Source organism: Centrocercus urophasianus, unplaced genomic scaffold (genome assembly GCF_019232065.1).
Source record: "Centrocercus urophasianus isolate 14NV4802_14NV808 unplaced genomic scaffold, USGS_Curo_1.0 seq_10, whole genome shotgun sequence".
Taxonomy (NCBI): domain Eukaryota; kingdom Metazoa; phylum Chordata; class Aves; order Galliformes; family Phasianidae; genus Centrocercus; species Centrocercus urophasianus.
The window spans coordinates 43,289,973-43,305,717 of record NW_024884142.1 but is presented as its reverse complement, the minus strand read 5'-3'; the positions used below and the strand labels follow the sequence as shown (position 1 = coordinate 43,305,717).

At 38.4% G+C, this 15,745-nt stretch overlaps 1 protein-coding gene across 2 annotated transcripts; it reads right to left on the bottom strand.

The window, feature by feature from the left end:
* Positions 1 to 950: 950 nt before the first annotated feature.
* SMPDL3A (sphingomyelin phosphodiesterase acid like 3A) lies at positions 951 to 14,466 on the bottom strand. Of its 2 annotated transcripts, none has more exons than XM_042823336.1 (8): positions 14,296 to 14,466; positions 12,420 to 12,636; positions 11,780 to 11,924; positions 8,647 to 8,743; positions 7,287 to 7,465; positions 5,999 to 6,179; positions 3,783 to 3,907; positions 951 to 2,596 (listed from the first exon to the last, which is right to left on the bottom strand). In XM_042823336.1, the coding sequence occupies exons 1-8, from the start codon at positions 14,408 to 14,410 to the stop codon at positions 2,285 to 2,287; spliced, it is 1,371 nt and encodes a 456-aa protein (XP_042679270.1). In that variant the 5' UTR covers positions 14,411 to 14,466; the 3' UTR covers positions 951 to 2,284. The 2 variants fall into 2 exon arrangements, with proteins under 2 accessions (XP_042679270.1, XP_042679280.1); XM_042823346.1 differs by lacking the exon at positions 14,296 to 14,466 and adding an exon at positions 13,592 to 13,610.
* Between the last annotated feature and the right edge of the window lie 1,279 nt (positions 14,467 to 15,745).

Sequence of the window (15,745 nt, the reverse complement as noted above, 5' to 3'; positions counted from 1 at the left end):
CAATACATCTCAAACTGTATAGATATATGCAAAGTTTTCTACTCCACTAGGTGGTGTAATTTGTCTTTCTGTCATACGCAGCCTTAAAAATATTCCTCCGAGCCTTTCATTGAAGATGGGTCCACAAAATATCATTTGAAATGTGGAATGTTGTCTGTGGGAATCAGAAGTTTTATCATGTCATTCCTTTTTGATGTTTAATTGTTATGATTCCACAAAAAAAAAAAAAAAAAAAAAAAAAAAAAAAGAAATCTGCTGTCAGGAAAACATAACTTACTTCTAAAATATTTTTAGATTCATAGAGAAATACAGCATGAATCTGAAATGAAAAAATATCACCTTCTATTTTGTCTTAGATATAGGTGACTTTTAAGTTTATGTGATCTACCTTAGGATTTTTTCAGTGTAAAATTCTTAGCAGCTCTTAGTTCTTTGTATTTTATTTCCTATTTACAAGCTGATGCAGTCAAACTATTCCTGGATCCTTCTTGGCCAGTTCAGTTTGCACTTTGCACAAGTAGTTACATATAGTAGAAGCAGAGAATGCCAGCCTGCCTAACAGGATGCATCTTGATGGACATACCTCGGCTAAATGCAACTCTTTGAGGGATCCCTCAAAGAGTTCCTCTGGTTGAAACAACTTCCTTGGCTGGTGCCATACCAACTATTGGCTCCAATTAAAGCTTCAGCTAAAGTTCAGATAAATTCAGATTGTATGTCTTTTAAAAAAAAAAAAATCTCAAGCATAATTTGGTATTTAGACATTTTAAAATATTTTTTTGGTTATTTTCAAAAATATAAAAAAAAAAAAAAAAAAAGATAAAAAAAAAAAAAAAAAAATCTAGGAAGCAAAAATCCAAACAGATCATTAACAGCATTCAAGAGCTCCGTAGCTAATAATCTGCTACATAGTTCAAGTCTTTCCCTAAGATTCAGCAACAGACAAAGAATGTAGCTAGGTAATTTTTATTGCACGTTTCCAGGATGCCTTGTAGTTGGTTGGTTTTTTTTTGTTTTTTGTGGGGTTTTTTTGGTAGTATTAAGTTTAAACAGAAGTCAGGAAAAAATGAAAACAAAGCAGAAAACTTAGAACAGTGAAAGAGACAGTTGTCCAAAGCACAAAACTGAGTTGAACAAAACCCACCCGACAAACTGGAGCAACCTCAGCTGTCCTATTATTGCCTGCATGCTATCCACCCATAACTTTGCTTGCCCTTGGAGAAATGACACTGGTAATAGAAGCATTTTTTAATGAACGCAGCCATGAGAAACTCAACCAAGAAACATAGAGAGAATAATCACTTTCTACCACTGAATTTTTTCTGTACTTCCTCACACAGTCTGCAGAAAATTCCTGTTAACTCGCTGTTCTTGATTACATACTATAGAAAAACTGTCTTTTTAATATTATCATCTTGCACACATAATCACAGTAAATTGATACATATGATAAGCTTCACATTAAGAATTAGAGTGCTCTTTGAAAAAATAAACCTGAGAAACCCAAAAAATATGACATGTGTTTACATGTACTGGACACAATATGTATATGCTTTGTCTAATGATTATTATTTATCAATTTAAATTCACAGTGTACTGCAAAATCTTATAGCAGTTGACTGCTTGAGAGCAGTACTAATACACACAGCCCTATTATATGAAAGAGGCACTTGGTGCTGGACACTTACTCTAAAATTACACTAAGCATTTTCAGTTTGCAGTTTTGTGATCCATCAAGTGACATCGATGCTGACATTAGAACATGCCTCACGGCTCTTTAAGAGAGAAAAGCAAACTTGGCACAGGGGCAGGAAGATGCCTAATACTGGCATCATATCAACAAGGTAACTCCACTCCAGCCTCAGCAAACACAGGTTTTGAAAATTATGCTTTGAAAATATCTGCAGATGACTGAAATCTGTCCATATATAAATCTCATGCCTGAAATGGCATTGCCTATGTGTATAAACCCTAATAACAGGCTTGGATTTCCAAAGAACTAACTTCCATTCCCACATTTTCTAATGCCTCTTACAGGAGGCACAAGACACTTGAAAAAACAGCCAAATATCTGCCCACTGTTACACAGCCAATAAACTTTCATTTGGATATGGAAGAAAAACATGATTACAAGAAGGAAGATCTAGGGAGATTTATTACTCCCCTGAAATTCGGAGAAGTCCCACAGGTTCCACACCAGTGCGTCAGAGCTTGAGTGAGAGGATGAGAGGGTTCATTAAATCAAAGGCTCTGGTTAACTTTAGCGTAAATTGCATTGGAGATTTCATCTCCACGCTTCTTCCCGATTGATACAATCTGTGTATGAGGAATAATCCAGATATTGGATTGCACATATTTGGCAGATCTTGCACCCCTCTTCACAGACAATGGTTTTGTTATAACTTACAATGAAGTTATTGTAATACTGCTCAAACAACGTGCTATGTGGCACAGACAACTGCTTGGCCATTTCATATAAACTTTCTGGCTTCAAGTCTTCAATGCCGTAAGCTTTAGTCAAGATGTATTCTAATTTCCAGTTTGATTCATTTTTCTTGTTGGCATCTCTGAGGTCCATGTAAAACTGCCAAAGATCCTACAGTTAAAAAAAGAAAAAAGAAAAAAAAAAAAGGCACGGCTGTATTGCTTTCTTCCCTGCTTCATTAAGTCCCCAGAGTGATATATTGATTAGGAAGCTGTCACTCCTCATTATTTACAACTGAATAGAAGGTCACGTCCCACCCCAAGAGCTGGGCTTACACCCAAAACTGGAACATGCAGTGTGGTAATGGTGGGGGGATGGGGAGAAGAAAAAAGGAAGACAAAAGGAAACAGTGGCACTGTTAGAAATCTTTCCTGTCCAAACTGTAAAGAAAATGCCACTTTGGTTGTGTCTGGTTTGGGACTGAGGTAACAAGGTGAAACACAGAACCTTTTTTTTTTTTTTTTCTCTATGGGTTCTGCTTGAACAGCAAAATGAGAGGGAAAAAATAATGGCCCAGGAAGAATTCAGGGAAAAAGAAATGATGAAGATACAGGAATGAAATCTGTGCAAGAAAGGAGCAGTTCATATTAGCATAGATCTCCAGAGGAAATCCCTAGTTTCAACCAAGCTCCAGGATGCATTGTTACTGTACTCAGCAAGGGCAAGATTTTACCCTGAATTACCCAGAGAACATCTAAGTTAGTTAGAGCCAAAACAGCTTTATAGGATTCAATTTCTCTCCAAAAAAAAAATCAAATAAGACTATAGAAGTATCCTAATTTGTCTAAGTTTCCTTACAATTTCCTATTAAAAGTAGAAACATCATTTAGAAAGCTACATAAAAGGCATCACATGGCTAAAAGTGTGATTTTCTTCATCTGCAGTTCTACAACCCTTAGAAGCATTTCATGGATTGCCTCCCAGAGCTCAGCATTAACATACCAGCAAAGACTGGCATGTAAAGGAGCCCTGGATTTAGGCGAGCTTTTTTCAGTATTGCAGAGCTCTCCTGTTCCTTGAAATTTGAGGGTTCTGCTCAGAAATTTGTAATCATTTTTGCTTCCATATTGTAAGATATTCATAGAGAACAGGAAGTACTGAGTAGTCTTGCAGATAGAGACAGACTGATGAAATTGTCTGATTTCATTTTCTTTTCCCAGGAAGAAAAACAATGGTAAGCACCTAAGTTCCACCGATTACCATAATACTACAAAGGCTGACATCCTGCTGTAATTTGTAATGACAATGTACTTAAGTATTTCAAAAGCCTTAAACATGTTTTAAAACCCTTACTTACCAGCAAGCTATAATTAAGGAGATCATATTGATACAATCTGACACCTGGGTTATTGGACTCCATTTGCCATACATTCTTCACTGGGGTTACAGCAGGTGCCACAAACAAGGAATTTACTGGCTTCCCTGTAGGAAAAGGAAAGATGAGGAAACAGTTACCCTTCAGTCATTTATTTTTTAAATAATGTTTCTGGGGAAAACCACTACAGCAAGAACTATAGCTCTGACTTAAGTACATCACAATTTTATTTATTTATTTATTTTAAACCCTGGATTAGCTGCATCACTGTGAACTCCTTCTACACGTCCACTCGGTAACCAAAAAAAAAGAAAAAAAAAAAGGGTAAATTACTAAATTACCACAGCCCACATTCCACTGCATATCAGTGAAATTTATCTATATTAGAGGCTTCCCACCAATTCAACTACCTAAGTGCTAAGTGGTCTTCCCTACAACTAAGGTCTCTTTATTTTGCACATTTCTACTGAAGAAATATTCTGAACTTTGAATCTTCATGTTGTACTTTATATGTTGCTTTTTGTACTTTTTCTTCATGTAGTTATAATATTATTAGAAACATTAAGATATCACAAACTGATATCTTCACACATCTAGACCAGCCCAGAACCTAGGATATGAACACTTCAGAGCAACTGAAACATGAGGATGTGCAAAGGTTTCAATAAATAGAATATGCATCAAGGATATTTTGAGGTTCCCTGTGGAAAAAAACAAAAAACAATAACAGCAAAAAAAAAAACTAAAAAAAAAAAACCTAAAAACAAAAAAACAAAAAAAAACCAAAACCCACAACCTTAACTACTCCCTTCTCTGACACCACAGCAGTGAAATCACAAGGCCATAAGCTTTAAAAGCTAGGAAATCAGTAGATGCTTCTAGAAGAGATAGAACTGAACTCTGTATCTCAGCACATTGATATTGGCTACATCAATCAGTATGACATGAACTTTGAATTCTCTGAAATTTTCTAAAATTTTCTAAAAGAAAATGACATCAATAAGAGAGCCTAAAACAGTACAAATAAACATGAGCTGCATTTAGCTACATTAAAGTTCACTGTTTGAATTCTGTCAAAAAATGCAGAATTATTAAAATAATTTGCTACTTGCATATGAAAATTTTTATAAGTTCTGTATTTCTTGAGTGAAATCTGCAGTACAGGTGTTGATTTTATGCACAAATAGGACAAGGTCCAAAAATATGTGGGTATATGTCTGCCTTGAAAAACCATTTAAACATATCACAGGCCATTTCTTTCACTTTGATTGGATTCCTTTTTACTTGGCATTAATTCATGATAACTGCATGCAAAAAGGTAAACTCGAATATGACATATCTTGGCAGCTGTCTAGATCTCTTTGAGTAAACCTATCACTGTATATGGATGGTCGGACTAATGATCTTAGAGGTCTTTTCCAACATTAATGATTCTATGATCCCAGTCATTATTTCAGGCACTACTTTTAGGAGTTCACATAAAGCAGAAAGATGAAGAGCAGCTTAACATTTGAGTATTTTACATAAACCAAAGCAGTGGACCACTCACTGTGGTATATATACAAATATCCATTTCACTAGCTAATTGTTAGAGAGATTCAGCTAAAGATGTAAGAGTACATACATATCTATGACTAAAAAACTAAGGGATTTCAAAGCAATAAACAACATTTTCAAACCTGGGTGCTTTTCATGAAGGGAAATTAGCTGATCTAAGAGATGCAACAAGCAGCGACTTTTTTTCCCCTGCCTCCTGCTTACCCTTATCTTAATTAACTTCAAAGCAGCAGGGAACTCAGCAGAGAGGCACAGTAATGATGCAGGAAACATAAGAACACAGAGCATGTCTAGTTGGCCTGAGAACATTCTCTTTGACACATTACACAATAGCAACTAGCTAGTACAATTTGCCCCTGTCACTGAGAAAGTAGAGAGCTAAGACTAGAAATTCTTGTCTAGGCGTAAGCATTCATTAAAAAAAAAAAAAATAGGAAGCTTACAGAGTCTTTTCTGATTTCAGAAAGAAAAAAAAAAAGAAAAAAAATTGGAAGTGTGCGAGACTTGAATTCTTGCAGAAAAACAGCAGAATTTCCCAATTTCCATTTCTAGTAGAGTCTGACTGATAACACTATGCAAGAAAATATTAATTTGCTTTTAATCAAAAAGAATAAGACAAAGGATTCAACAAACATCACTACCTTCTTCATCCAGGAGGACCATGATACTATCTCCATGTGTGTGTCCAAAAAATTGGCCAGCAATAACACTACTGTATTTGCGAAATATTTTTACCAGTCTCTCATTGTAATATTCTCTGATAGCTGTGGTATTTCTTGCAAACGGCAAGTATCCTATTGGTACATGTCCTATTACATACACCTAAGGAATTAGATGGAGAAAGCACAATTAGCATCTTCCTTCAAAACTCACATTTTTAACTGTAACTTAGCATTATTATAAAACCGTGTTAATCGTTGTTATCTCTGACATGGCATTCTGAAAGCTGGAAATGACAACAGTTTTGCTAGACAAAATACAAACTCTAAGTTTAAACTTGTAATGAGAAAAGTACTATTTTCTTCATGAATTCAGTGTATCTTTGAAAAGTTCTGATAAGTCTATGCATGACTACAGTGCAAAGAAAAACATTCATTTGACATAATTAATAAGTTATTACAGCAAGAGTTATGACTTGACATTTCAAGAGGATAATAAGAAAATGTTTTGTTAGAATTTTATAGAGACTGCATGCTTTGACATTCAGCAGAATATAAGAGCTAGTTAAAATCCCTGTCTTGGACTGAAAATGGATTCCTACTCTCTCTTTTGTATTACAACATTTTAAAAAGTTACTATTTTCCTTGTCAGTAAAAAGAAAACAAGCTCTATAAACAGGTTTCAAATTAAACACTTTTCTTGCTCAGCTAACAATCCAATCCCCACATCAGTCAATTAAAATGAGCCAACGTTTTATAACCTCATTTTAAGAACTTATAAGGCAGTTAATTATTAACACTCTGACTGCAGCAATAGCTACAGCTTGACTAAGTTTTGTGGTTAATAAAATCTTTTTTCTTTATATTCATAATTACATAAAAATGTAAAATATACTAATTTTTGTCTCAGACCAAGAGTGCACATTTTAAAATTAAAGGCTATGAACAAAATAATTCAGAAGCAAAAGTGAAAACATTTTCATTCCGGTTCCTACAGTATTGTACATAGGTAGGTAAGAAAAGGAATTTTAATATTCTGCATAATTTCAGAAAGGGTATTCAATTAATTTATTGATTACTGTAGTATGTACACAATATGAATATTCAAGGAAGAACTATTACTACATTCACATGCAACTTCAGCATTTGCAATCTCTTTGGTAACATGAATATTGTTTATATTTTCACTGTCTCTCTCTCTTTTTTTTTTTTTTTTCAATTGTCAAAGTTTAAACAAACCACGCCAGTGGGTTCTGTTCATGGCCCCTACCTTTTCCTTCTTTTGTGAAGAGGCTTCTAGTATTCCTTCCAGCCAGGCCAACTGGTTGGCTGGGTCTGTGATATTCACAGTCACATGGTTTGGGCTGTAATACAAATTTGTGTTCAAACTGATTATCCTGAGTGGTTCAGAGCTCACATTTGATTCAAACAGTTGTGTGTAAAAGCCACCTGTGAAAATAAGATCAACATCATCTCAAAAAAACAAAGGTTTCAAGTCACTGAAAAAGAATCTAGCATTCTTCATTCTAGTAACATTGAACATGTCACACTTAGCCAAGCCATGTCCCACCACCAGAACATCTTAAGAATCTGTTTTCACCAACATTTTAGTAGGAAAAGTTGATACTGAATATTTCATGATTTTTTTTTTCCTTAACTGCTTTGTGTTTGAGCTTTCGTATGCCTTTATCCAGTTCATATTTCTTCCATAGACAGAGATGCAGTAGCTGCTAAAAGTACACATTCCCTAAAATACTGCAAGCACACAGGTTCCTCATTCCTCTTCGAAGAACTGTTTGAGTTTAGTAGCCTTGTACTTTGAAAGTCTGTTAACTTTAGACTGGAAAATAATTACGAGTAAACATCTTATTTTTCTATGAGTCCAAGTTCCTAAAATCCTCCGTGGCATACAGAACATCAATGAGTGCAATTTCATAGTTCACCAGACTCCAGAGAAGCAATGACAATACAGCTGTAACACTATAAGATCTGCTTTGCTGAGTTTTACCTTACTATTAGAATACTTAATTCCATTCTTATCCAGAGGTCACAAAAACAGAAATTAAAATTCCAAATCCATAATTTCTGGGTTGGAAATTGAGTTGAATCTTCTAGTCCTTTGCTAAATAAAAATCATAATAAGGATATAAATAGTTTCCCAGTTTAGGAAGCTGAATACAAACACAATGGAATTAACAATGTAAGAAAGATTATGTGCTGTTATGAATTTAGGAAATACACAGTTACATACTTACTCTGAAATACATGTAGTATCAAAACAGAGACAGCATTTAATCAATTTCTGTAAAGCGAAAGTTAACTCTTCTTGTGCATCTAGAAAGCTATTTTTATTATGAAACCCTGAAGGTAGCCTTACCAGTACTTGTGCAAAGCCAATAAAACTGCACTTGTTACAAAAAGCAGTAGTAATTATTGCACCAGAGGAGAACAAACGTATCCTGAAGATAAACAATGACATACAAAAAGATAAATAGCTTCTTCCAGAAGAAGCACTATCAGTTCATTGAACTGATAGAACCTGTGTGACTTACCTGAGCAAAGGGGGCAAATCTGTAGGATTATTAGTTCTCTAAGCCTTAGCCTTACAGTATATTACTGATGTTCTTTACCTTTTCTGAAGGTGCTGATGGCTTCATCAGTTAGCCAAGGCTTCCAGAAATCTGCTACAGCATTGTAAACTTCACTGGTGGTTACAGGAAGCTGATCCTGTGAGACAGTATAACCTTCCTAAGTGCTGTCATTCAGCCACATGTATAAAAACTAAACCAACATCCCACCTGACTTTTCTGAAAACACAAATGTAACCAGTCATCACCAGGATGAACTTAAGAAAAAAAAAAAAAAGAACCTCTCTCCATCCAGTAATGCTGATCAAGAACAAACATATGAACTTATTCAGAACTGACAGCATGGTTTACATTTCTTGAATGTTAACGCACTGATAAACTAACACCAGAAATATTTCAAGCCTTAGGAGCACACCATAGTGTGGAGTGGAAAACCATACATTCTGCAAAACTATAAACAGAAGATTTACAGTTCATTTGCCTTTTGAAAATACAGTCTCCTGGAGGACAACCTTGAACTCAAGTTTATTATATAGATGATGATTCTTTCATGCAACTTGGGGTTCACAGCAGCTCCCCAAAATTCCACTAAGGGGCTAAGAAATATTTTGATTAAATTTGCCAATATATCTTCGACTTCATATAGTTCTGATGACAAAGCATTCAAAATATAAGGTTTTTAGTCTTTTCTCCCACCTGCTCTAACAAGGACTGCAACACTTTTCAGTCTAAGCCAAGTAATGCCCAATTACTCCAGCCTACACTACTGCCATGCTCACATCTGAGCCTAACAGGATGATTCCAGCTTATCCTTGTCTTTCCTAAGATAGCTGTTTGGATGCTTAGTGCTAGAAGAAAAAAAATCCAGGGTCAAAAAATAGGAACACTCTTACAGTACATGTTTTCTTAAGCTTAAAATTTGACCTAAGATCTTTGAAACTAAACATACTTTATTAGAGGCTTAGGCAATAAGTCTCAGCTTAGAAGTGGTGCAATCAGGAGTCTGTTCAGACATTTGTTGCCTGCAGTGCACAGATATTAGTTACTAAGAAAGCTTTGTGCCACATCAGTTCAGCCAGAGTTAAGTCACTAACAGACACAGCAAAGTCTGATTTTAGATAACAGGCCACATTATGGCCTGAAATTGGTTTGGTCTCAGGCTCTAAAAGGCAATCCAGCCTTCTGTGAACACTCAGATCAAGCAGCAGTTAGGGCACTTTTTAAGCAGGGACAAGAATGTGAAACAAAGTGAGCCTATGCAGAAAAATGAAGGTCACAATACACAACTTGAAAGGTATTCCAGTGCCTGATTAACTTGACCAGTACTTTTAATAGGTTCTGCAAGAAAAATCATCCAAGATCATGAAATTGTTATGATAGGTCAGTACATAAAAGAAAGCAATAAAGTTCTCTGGTGCACAATAAGCAAACAGCCTTCACAGACCCTGAAACAGCCTATGGCATGTGGTTTGCTCCACATGGCTTCCAGTCTTTGCCAAGCATATCCACAAGAAAAGCAGAAACATCTTTAAAAGCAAAAAAAATAAAAATAAAAAAAAATAAAAAAATCCAACAACCTCATAGTGGGGGAATTTCTAAGCCCACAGTCTTTCTCCAACAGCGATAGAACAGAATGCCAGTTCTGCACATTAGAAAAGTGTGACATTTCAAACAAAGCAACACAGAAATACTCGTGTGTTTTAGCACAGAGAAAATACAACAGTTTTCCCAATGAGCAGCCTGTTTCAAAATGCTATTTGGCGTCCAGTTGCCCCTGCTGACAGTATTTCTTCCACCTTCAAACTCAATTTCATAAACAAGCTCTCATCTGTCATAAAAGTCACTAGGCTTGTCTGCCACATGGATTTACTTCATTCTTTGTCTGAAGGTTACTGTACACAGCTTTTTCCCCCTATACCAAAGGAGAATGCTGAAGGACAACTCCTCTCTGCAAACACAGTAATAAATAAATAAATAAGCAGACAAATAAATACAACCAATTCAATTGAATTTAAACCTCATTTAAGGTGGTAAAATGTTCTACCAATAGTCTCTGGTGAACCAACCTGATCTCCTGTTACTGCAAATGACAAGGTCAAGCTATACTACAAGCATCGGAACGCAAAAGACTGAAGTCCTGTCTTCACCCAGGCACCCACAGCTCCAAGCTACACTACATGATTAGCTCTGATTTTCCTTCTCATACAACCCATTCCCTTCTCCAAGCATTTCTATTACTCCCAGTTTTGGGAACCACTAACTCCAGACAATGATACTAGTATACCAAAATCATTTACTGTAGCAAGTATTCCATTACAGGCCTAATGAATAGCACAGAAGGCTGGAATAAACGTCTTTATAAATTATTTTAGTTGACCTGCTAAACGTCCCTTCCAATCCTCTCAGATCCAATGACTGAATTTGTTTCTCAGTCCTGAGCACTGCCAGATCAACTTGCACTAGGACAAACGAAGCAACTGTTTATTTTTGAGCTGTGCCAAGAACAATATCCATACAACACTGAAAGCAAAGAAGCACTGTTCTCAGCTGCAGTGGCCCACATATCCAGTAAATTGTCAATGGGAATATTTCTAACAGTTGAATGAGGAAAGAAAAAAAATGGTATTTTAATAATAGTGTCAAAACTATTTACAAAATACATTTGTACACTTCAAAAATTCTTCCAACAGTCTCTGATTAAAAAAATTAAGTCAGTGATGTACATAGATAGATTTCTAGTAGGCATTCCAGTATGCCTTGAATCCTACCACATGCTGCCGTATGCACTGAGGGTGTATCTCTGTCAGATGGTTGTGATACACACTTGCCTGACTTACACAGCAAGGAAAAATGAGAGTGTAAATGAAATACATTGGTAAGACCTGGTTGTTCTAAGCCATGAAGAATGATTAGAACCAAATTTGCATCACCTCAGGCAACATACAGATTTTACCTGACACAAGCATTTGTTTGGGTAATTTAACACATAGACGTGACTCTGTATTCTTGATTGGAATTCTGGATAATTTTAAATGCTAATTGGAGATCTGCAGGATCTATTTCCAGAATAATAGTTACACGTATTCCACTACTGTAATGTTTGTTTTTTTTTTAAACTTGGCCTCTGAAGAACAAGTTCAGTATGGTACATAAACAAGTTTCTCATTTGCTCTACCTGTGGCCAGTAATCATGATTTCCCAAGGCTGGAAAAACCTGAAGATCTGGAAAGAAACTGTGAATTGTAGAACTCATATTGCCAATGATATTAATGACCAACTTTGTGGAGAGTTCTTCCACTGGAACATGAGGAGGGCTATCTCTGAAAAAAGAGAAAATTTTATGAACAAAGAATTTAAGATTAGAAGTTGTAAGCTGTAATACTGTTGATTCTAGTTACCTCTCACAGAATCCAACAAAGGGCATCTTCTAAAAAAAAAGAACCCACTTCACATTTAATGCCCTTAAGACTTAGAAAATCCAGTGCCTTCCATGACAATTCATTCCAGTCACTTATTTCTCTTATCTTTCTTTACACTTCAGTTTTTTGTCATTTCCCACCCTCCCTTCACCACTTCTATTAATTTGCACTAACAGTCATGTTGTAAATGTCCCAATGAACAGTATCTTCAACTGATTACAGAGATTAAGATCTGTTCCTGAGGCCTTATAATGCTCAATCAATCATTCACTTACTAGCCAATCAGACAAGAAAACAGACTCTAGGAAGTAGTATTTTTTAGATACTAAAATGAGATGTGTTGGTGCAAATACAAATTTGTGAAGTATTGCTCCGTAGAGTGACTTGAAAACTTACCCTGTCCAAATCATGAATGAAGCCTGCTGTTTTGAATCCTTCATGAATGTAAACGCTGACAAAATAAGTTCATAAGGAGAATCACATAAAAAGTCTCCAAAACGGCCTGGGTTAGAGGCATTGGCTCCTTTTTTGGAAGAAGAACAAACTTTGGTGTGATCAGGAGTGATGTGGTAAGTTGGATCTAAGTGCAGATCAGATATATGCCAGAACTGCCCTGTTTTCAGAAAACAAAAGTTAAAGAAAATGCATTATTTCCAACAGGTTTTCAAGAATACCATTCCTTATATAGCCTGGAGGAAAAAAAAAAAAAAAAAAAAAAAAAGTACTTATTAGCTGAATCTAAATATCACCAGGAATTGCTGACATTGATTTCTGAAAAATGCAAGTCTTTTTCTTTAAAAAAAAAGTAGTGATTTTGTGGCTTTATGATTACAACTTGCAGACATGAACAGGATACACATGGGTAACTCAGTTTGCTCCAGTTTTTCTACTGCCATTTCTCTTTGAAGTTTTGGAGAACTATTTTAAAACAAATTGCTAATTTTCCTGTCTGGTTAATGTGTTTGAGAGGTGCATTCCTGGTGTGAGTCCTTTATACAATCTGCTTAGAAAAAAATGGTAACAGAAGCACGGGTTTAAGCAATTCAGCAGAAAAAAAAAAATAAAAATTGGAGGTTGTTATGGGCTGGTACATGAAGCTCTTCACTTATAACAATCTGGAAGCTCGATAGTTGAGGAAGTGGTAGAGAGCAGAAGAGGTGATAGAGGGACTTATGAATTACACCAACTAAAAAGTGAGGTAGTTGTAATCTTACTTATTTTCCTAGATCTTGCCTGGCTTGAAGTTACTATAAAGTATAACAATCTAGAAAATAATAGCAGAAAATACAGCATGAGTGCAAGGATTTCTAAGCACTCCCTAGCTGCCAACAGACTGACTGGGCTCCTTATCAGAAAGCCTTACCTACTCAGTACTGTTCAGGCTGACACACTCTCAGCCACTGCTGAGAATGGTGCTTAGTGGTGCTTAGCACCACATGTGAAGGAAAAAAAAACATGATGAACTATGCTTGTGTGAAACTGCCAGTTTTTACATTCAGTAAAATATATGAATATTTTCTTTCTGTCAGTTTCAAAGCATTTGGAAAAAGAACGCGTATCTGGGTTACCTGCTGTGAAACTGGGACTGCCACCAATTGATTTTCCCAGGGCCACATTCTCAGTCAGTGACAGAGCAGGCAGCACACGAGCTGACCCTGTGGAGTTTTGTTTCAGGAAGCAAAGCTCAGCAGTAACCTCTGAGATCCACAACACCACGAGAGACACAGAAGCACGTGAACGTGGCTCCGCATTGGTTTGTGGTGTCTGTGGGCCACAGGAACTGAAAGTCCCGCGGAGCCAGTGCCAAAGCACTCACCTGTGTCTGTCACCGTGCTGGAGTCAGGCCGATCAAGGCGTGTTTGCCGGGTGACAGCACAGACGCACAGCCAGTGTTTGCAGCGCACACACCGTCGGCAGGGCAGGGCTCACCTCACCTACCCGCCGCTGCCTGGAGTGCCAGGTACCCTGAGAGCTACGTAAAGGCCCCATTTAACCCTTCCGTAACCTGAACGGCACCGTAATTACATATTTAAAACTGACTCGATATTGCAGCTAGTTGGATATAGAAGCGCAGCTAGCTATATTTGGTAAAGCCACGAAGGGAGGCACAAAACGACTCCCGACTTCGGACAGGGCAGGAGGTGCGGGCGTGCCCGGCTCCTACAGGCGGCAGCCGAGCTCCCTGACGGGCACCGTCAGCAGGGACAGGGCCACCCCTCACCCGTAACCCTCCCGCCGCCCGCTTCGGCCGCTGCCCTCCAGGCGCACTCACCCACAGCGGAGCGGGGCCCCTGGCCGGCCGGCGCCGCCGCGGCAGCTCGCAGCGCAGAGCAGAGCAGCACCAGGCCGAGGGCCAGGCGGGCGGCGCGTCCCCCCGGCGGCTCCATTTCGGCGGTACCGGGAGAGCCCTAGAGGAGGAAAGGGATAAGCCCGGGACAGCTCGGGCAAGCCTTAACCTTTCGCAACCTGGCCGGGGCCGCCGGAAGCCGCCGCCGCCGCGCTCCGCCCCGGTGCGAGCGGCGCCTGAACCCGAGCTGCCTGCTCGGTGCCGGGGAATCGGTGTGACGTCCAGGGCTGCCTCCTTTATTCCCAAAAGGGGCGTCCGGCCTGGCCGCGTTGCCAGCAAGCACTGCTCCAGGAGCACGGCCTGGCCTCACCCTGATGGCTCTGGTCAAGCGAAACACCTTGATGGCCGAGGTGCTGCATGCCCACAATGCCTGCAGCCCTAGGGAAGGCCTCGTCCCTGTGTGCAGGCAGCGCTCGGGAGTCATACAGGAGTTTAAAACATGTCCACAGAATCTTTACGGAAGGAAGGTTTCTTTTAGTATACACGTTAAATTGCTTCTGATTGCTTAACATACATCTAAGAAAGTCGAGGAATACAGCTTCAGTATTAAAAGTGTACTATTTTTATTAAGGAAAGTGCTGAGGCGTACTGTAAGCTGTCCCTGTTGCTGCTGAGTCCCTGTTGCTTCGTGGTTAAAGATCTGCTAAGGAACAGCCTCCTGTGAATGGCTCAGTGTCAGTTTGGTTAGCAAATCAGAATAGCTGTCAAGAATCCCCAGCTGCCCCTCAGGGTCCCCCACTGCGAGTGCTTTCTGCTTGGCTCTGCTTTCCGGTGTTGGCAAAGGCAGGGCTGGCAGGGCTGCAGGCCCCTCATTCGGCATTTCCGTGGTCTTTCCTCTCCCACAGTGCTGCAGGCACTTCCCAACCACCACTTCTCTTACCCATATTTACTTTGGCGTTAACACTGTTCCTCTTAGAACAGCAAAATACTTTGTCAGTAATGATGGTTTCACATGTTACATATAGAACACAGAAAAAAAGCCATCTTTTTTTTTTTTAAGTGGCAGCAATGTAAAATATCCACCATTAAATGTTTAAACCAAGCTTTAACAACGTATAAAGCAAGTTTCAACAATCTCTCCCTTTGTTCCTTTTCTAAATGTGACAAAACTGTGGGTTTTTACTTCATGGTCTCATCACTCATCAGGAACATGAATCCTACTGAGGGGAACCCTGCACTACCTGTGACAAAGGCTGCTCCTGCTTTCCTCCAAGGGCTACAGGAATGCAGTCACACAGTGAATGCGTGTGGATTGGGAGGCAGCTGCACAGGCAGACGGATGGGAACAGCATTAGGCACAGAGACTGAAATGTAACTGGGCAAAAAACACTCAAGGGCAGAAGGGCTCAAGTACATGTACTATAGAAAACCTGAA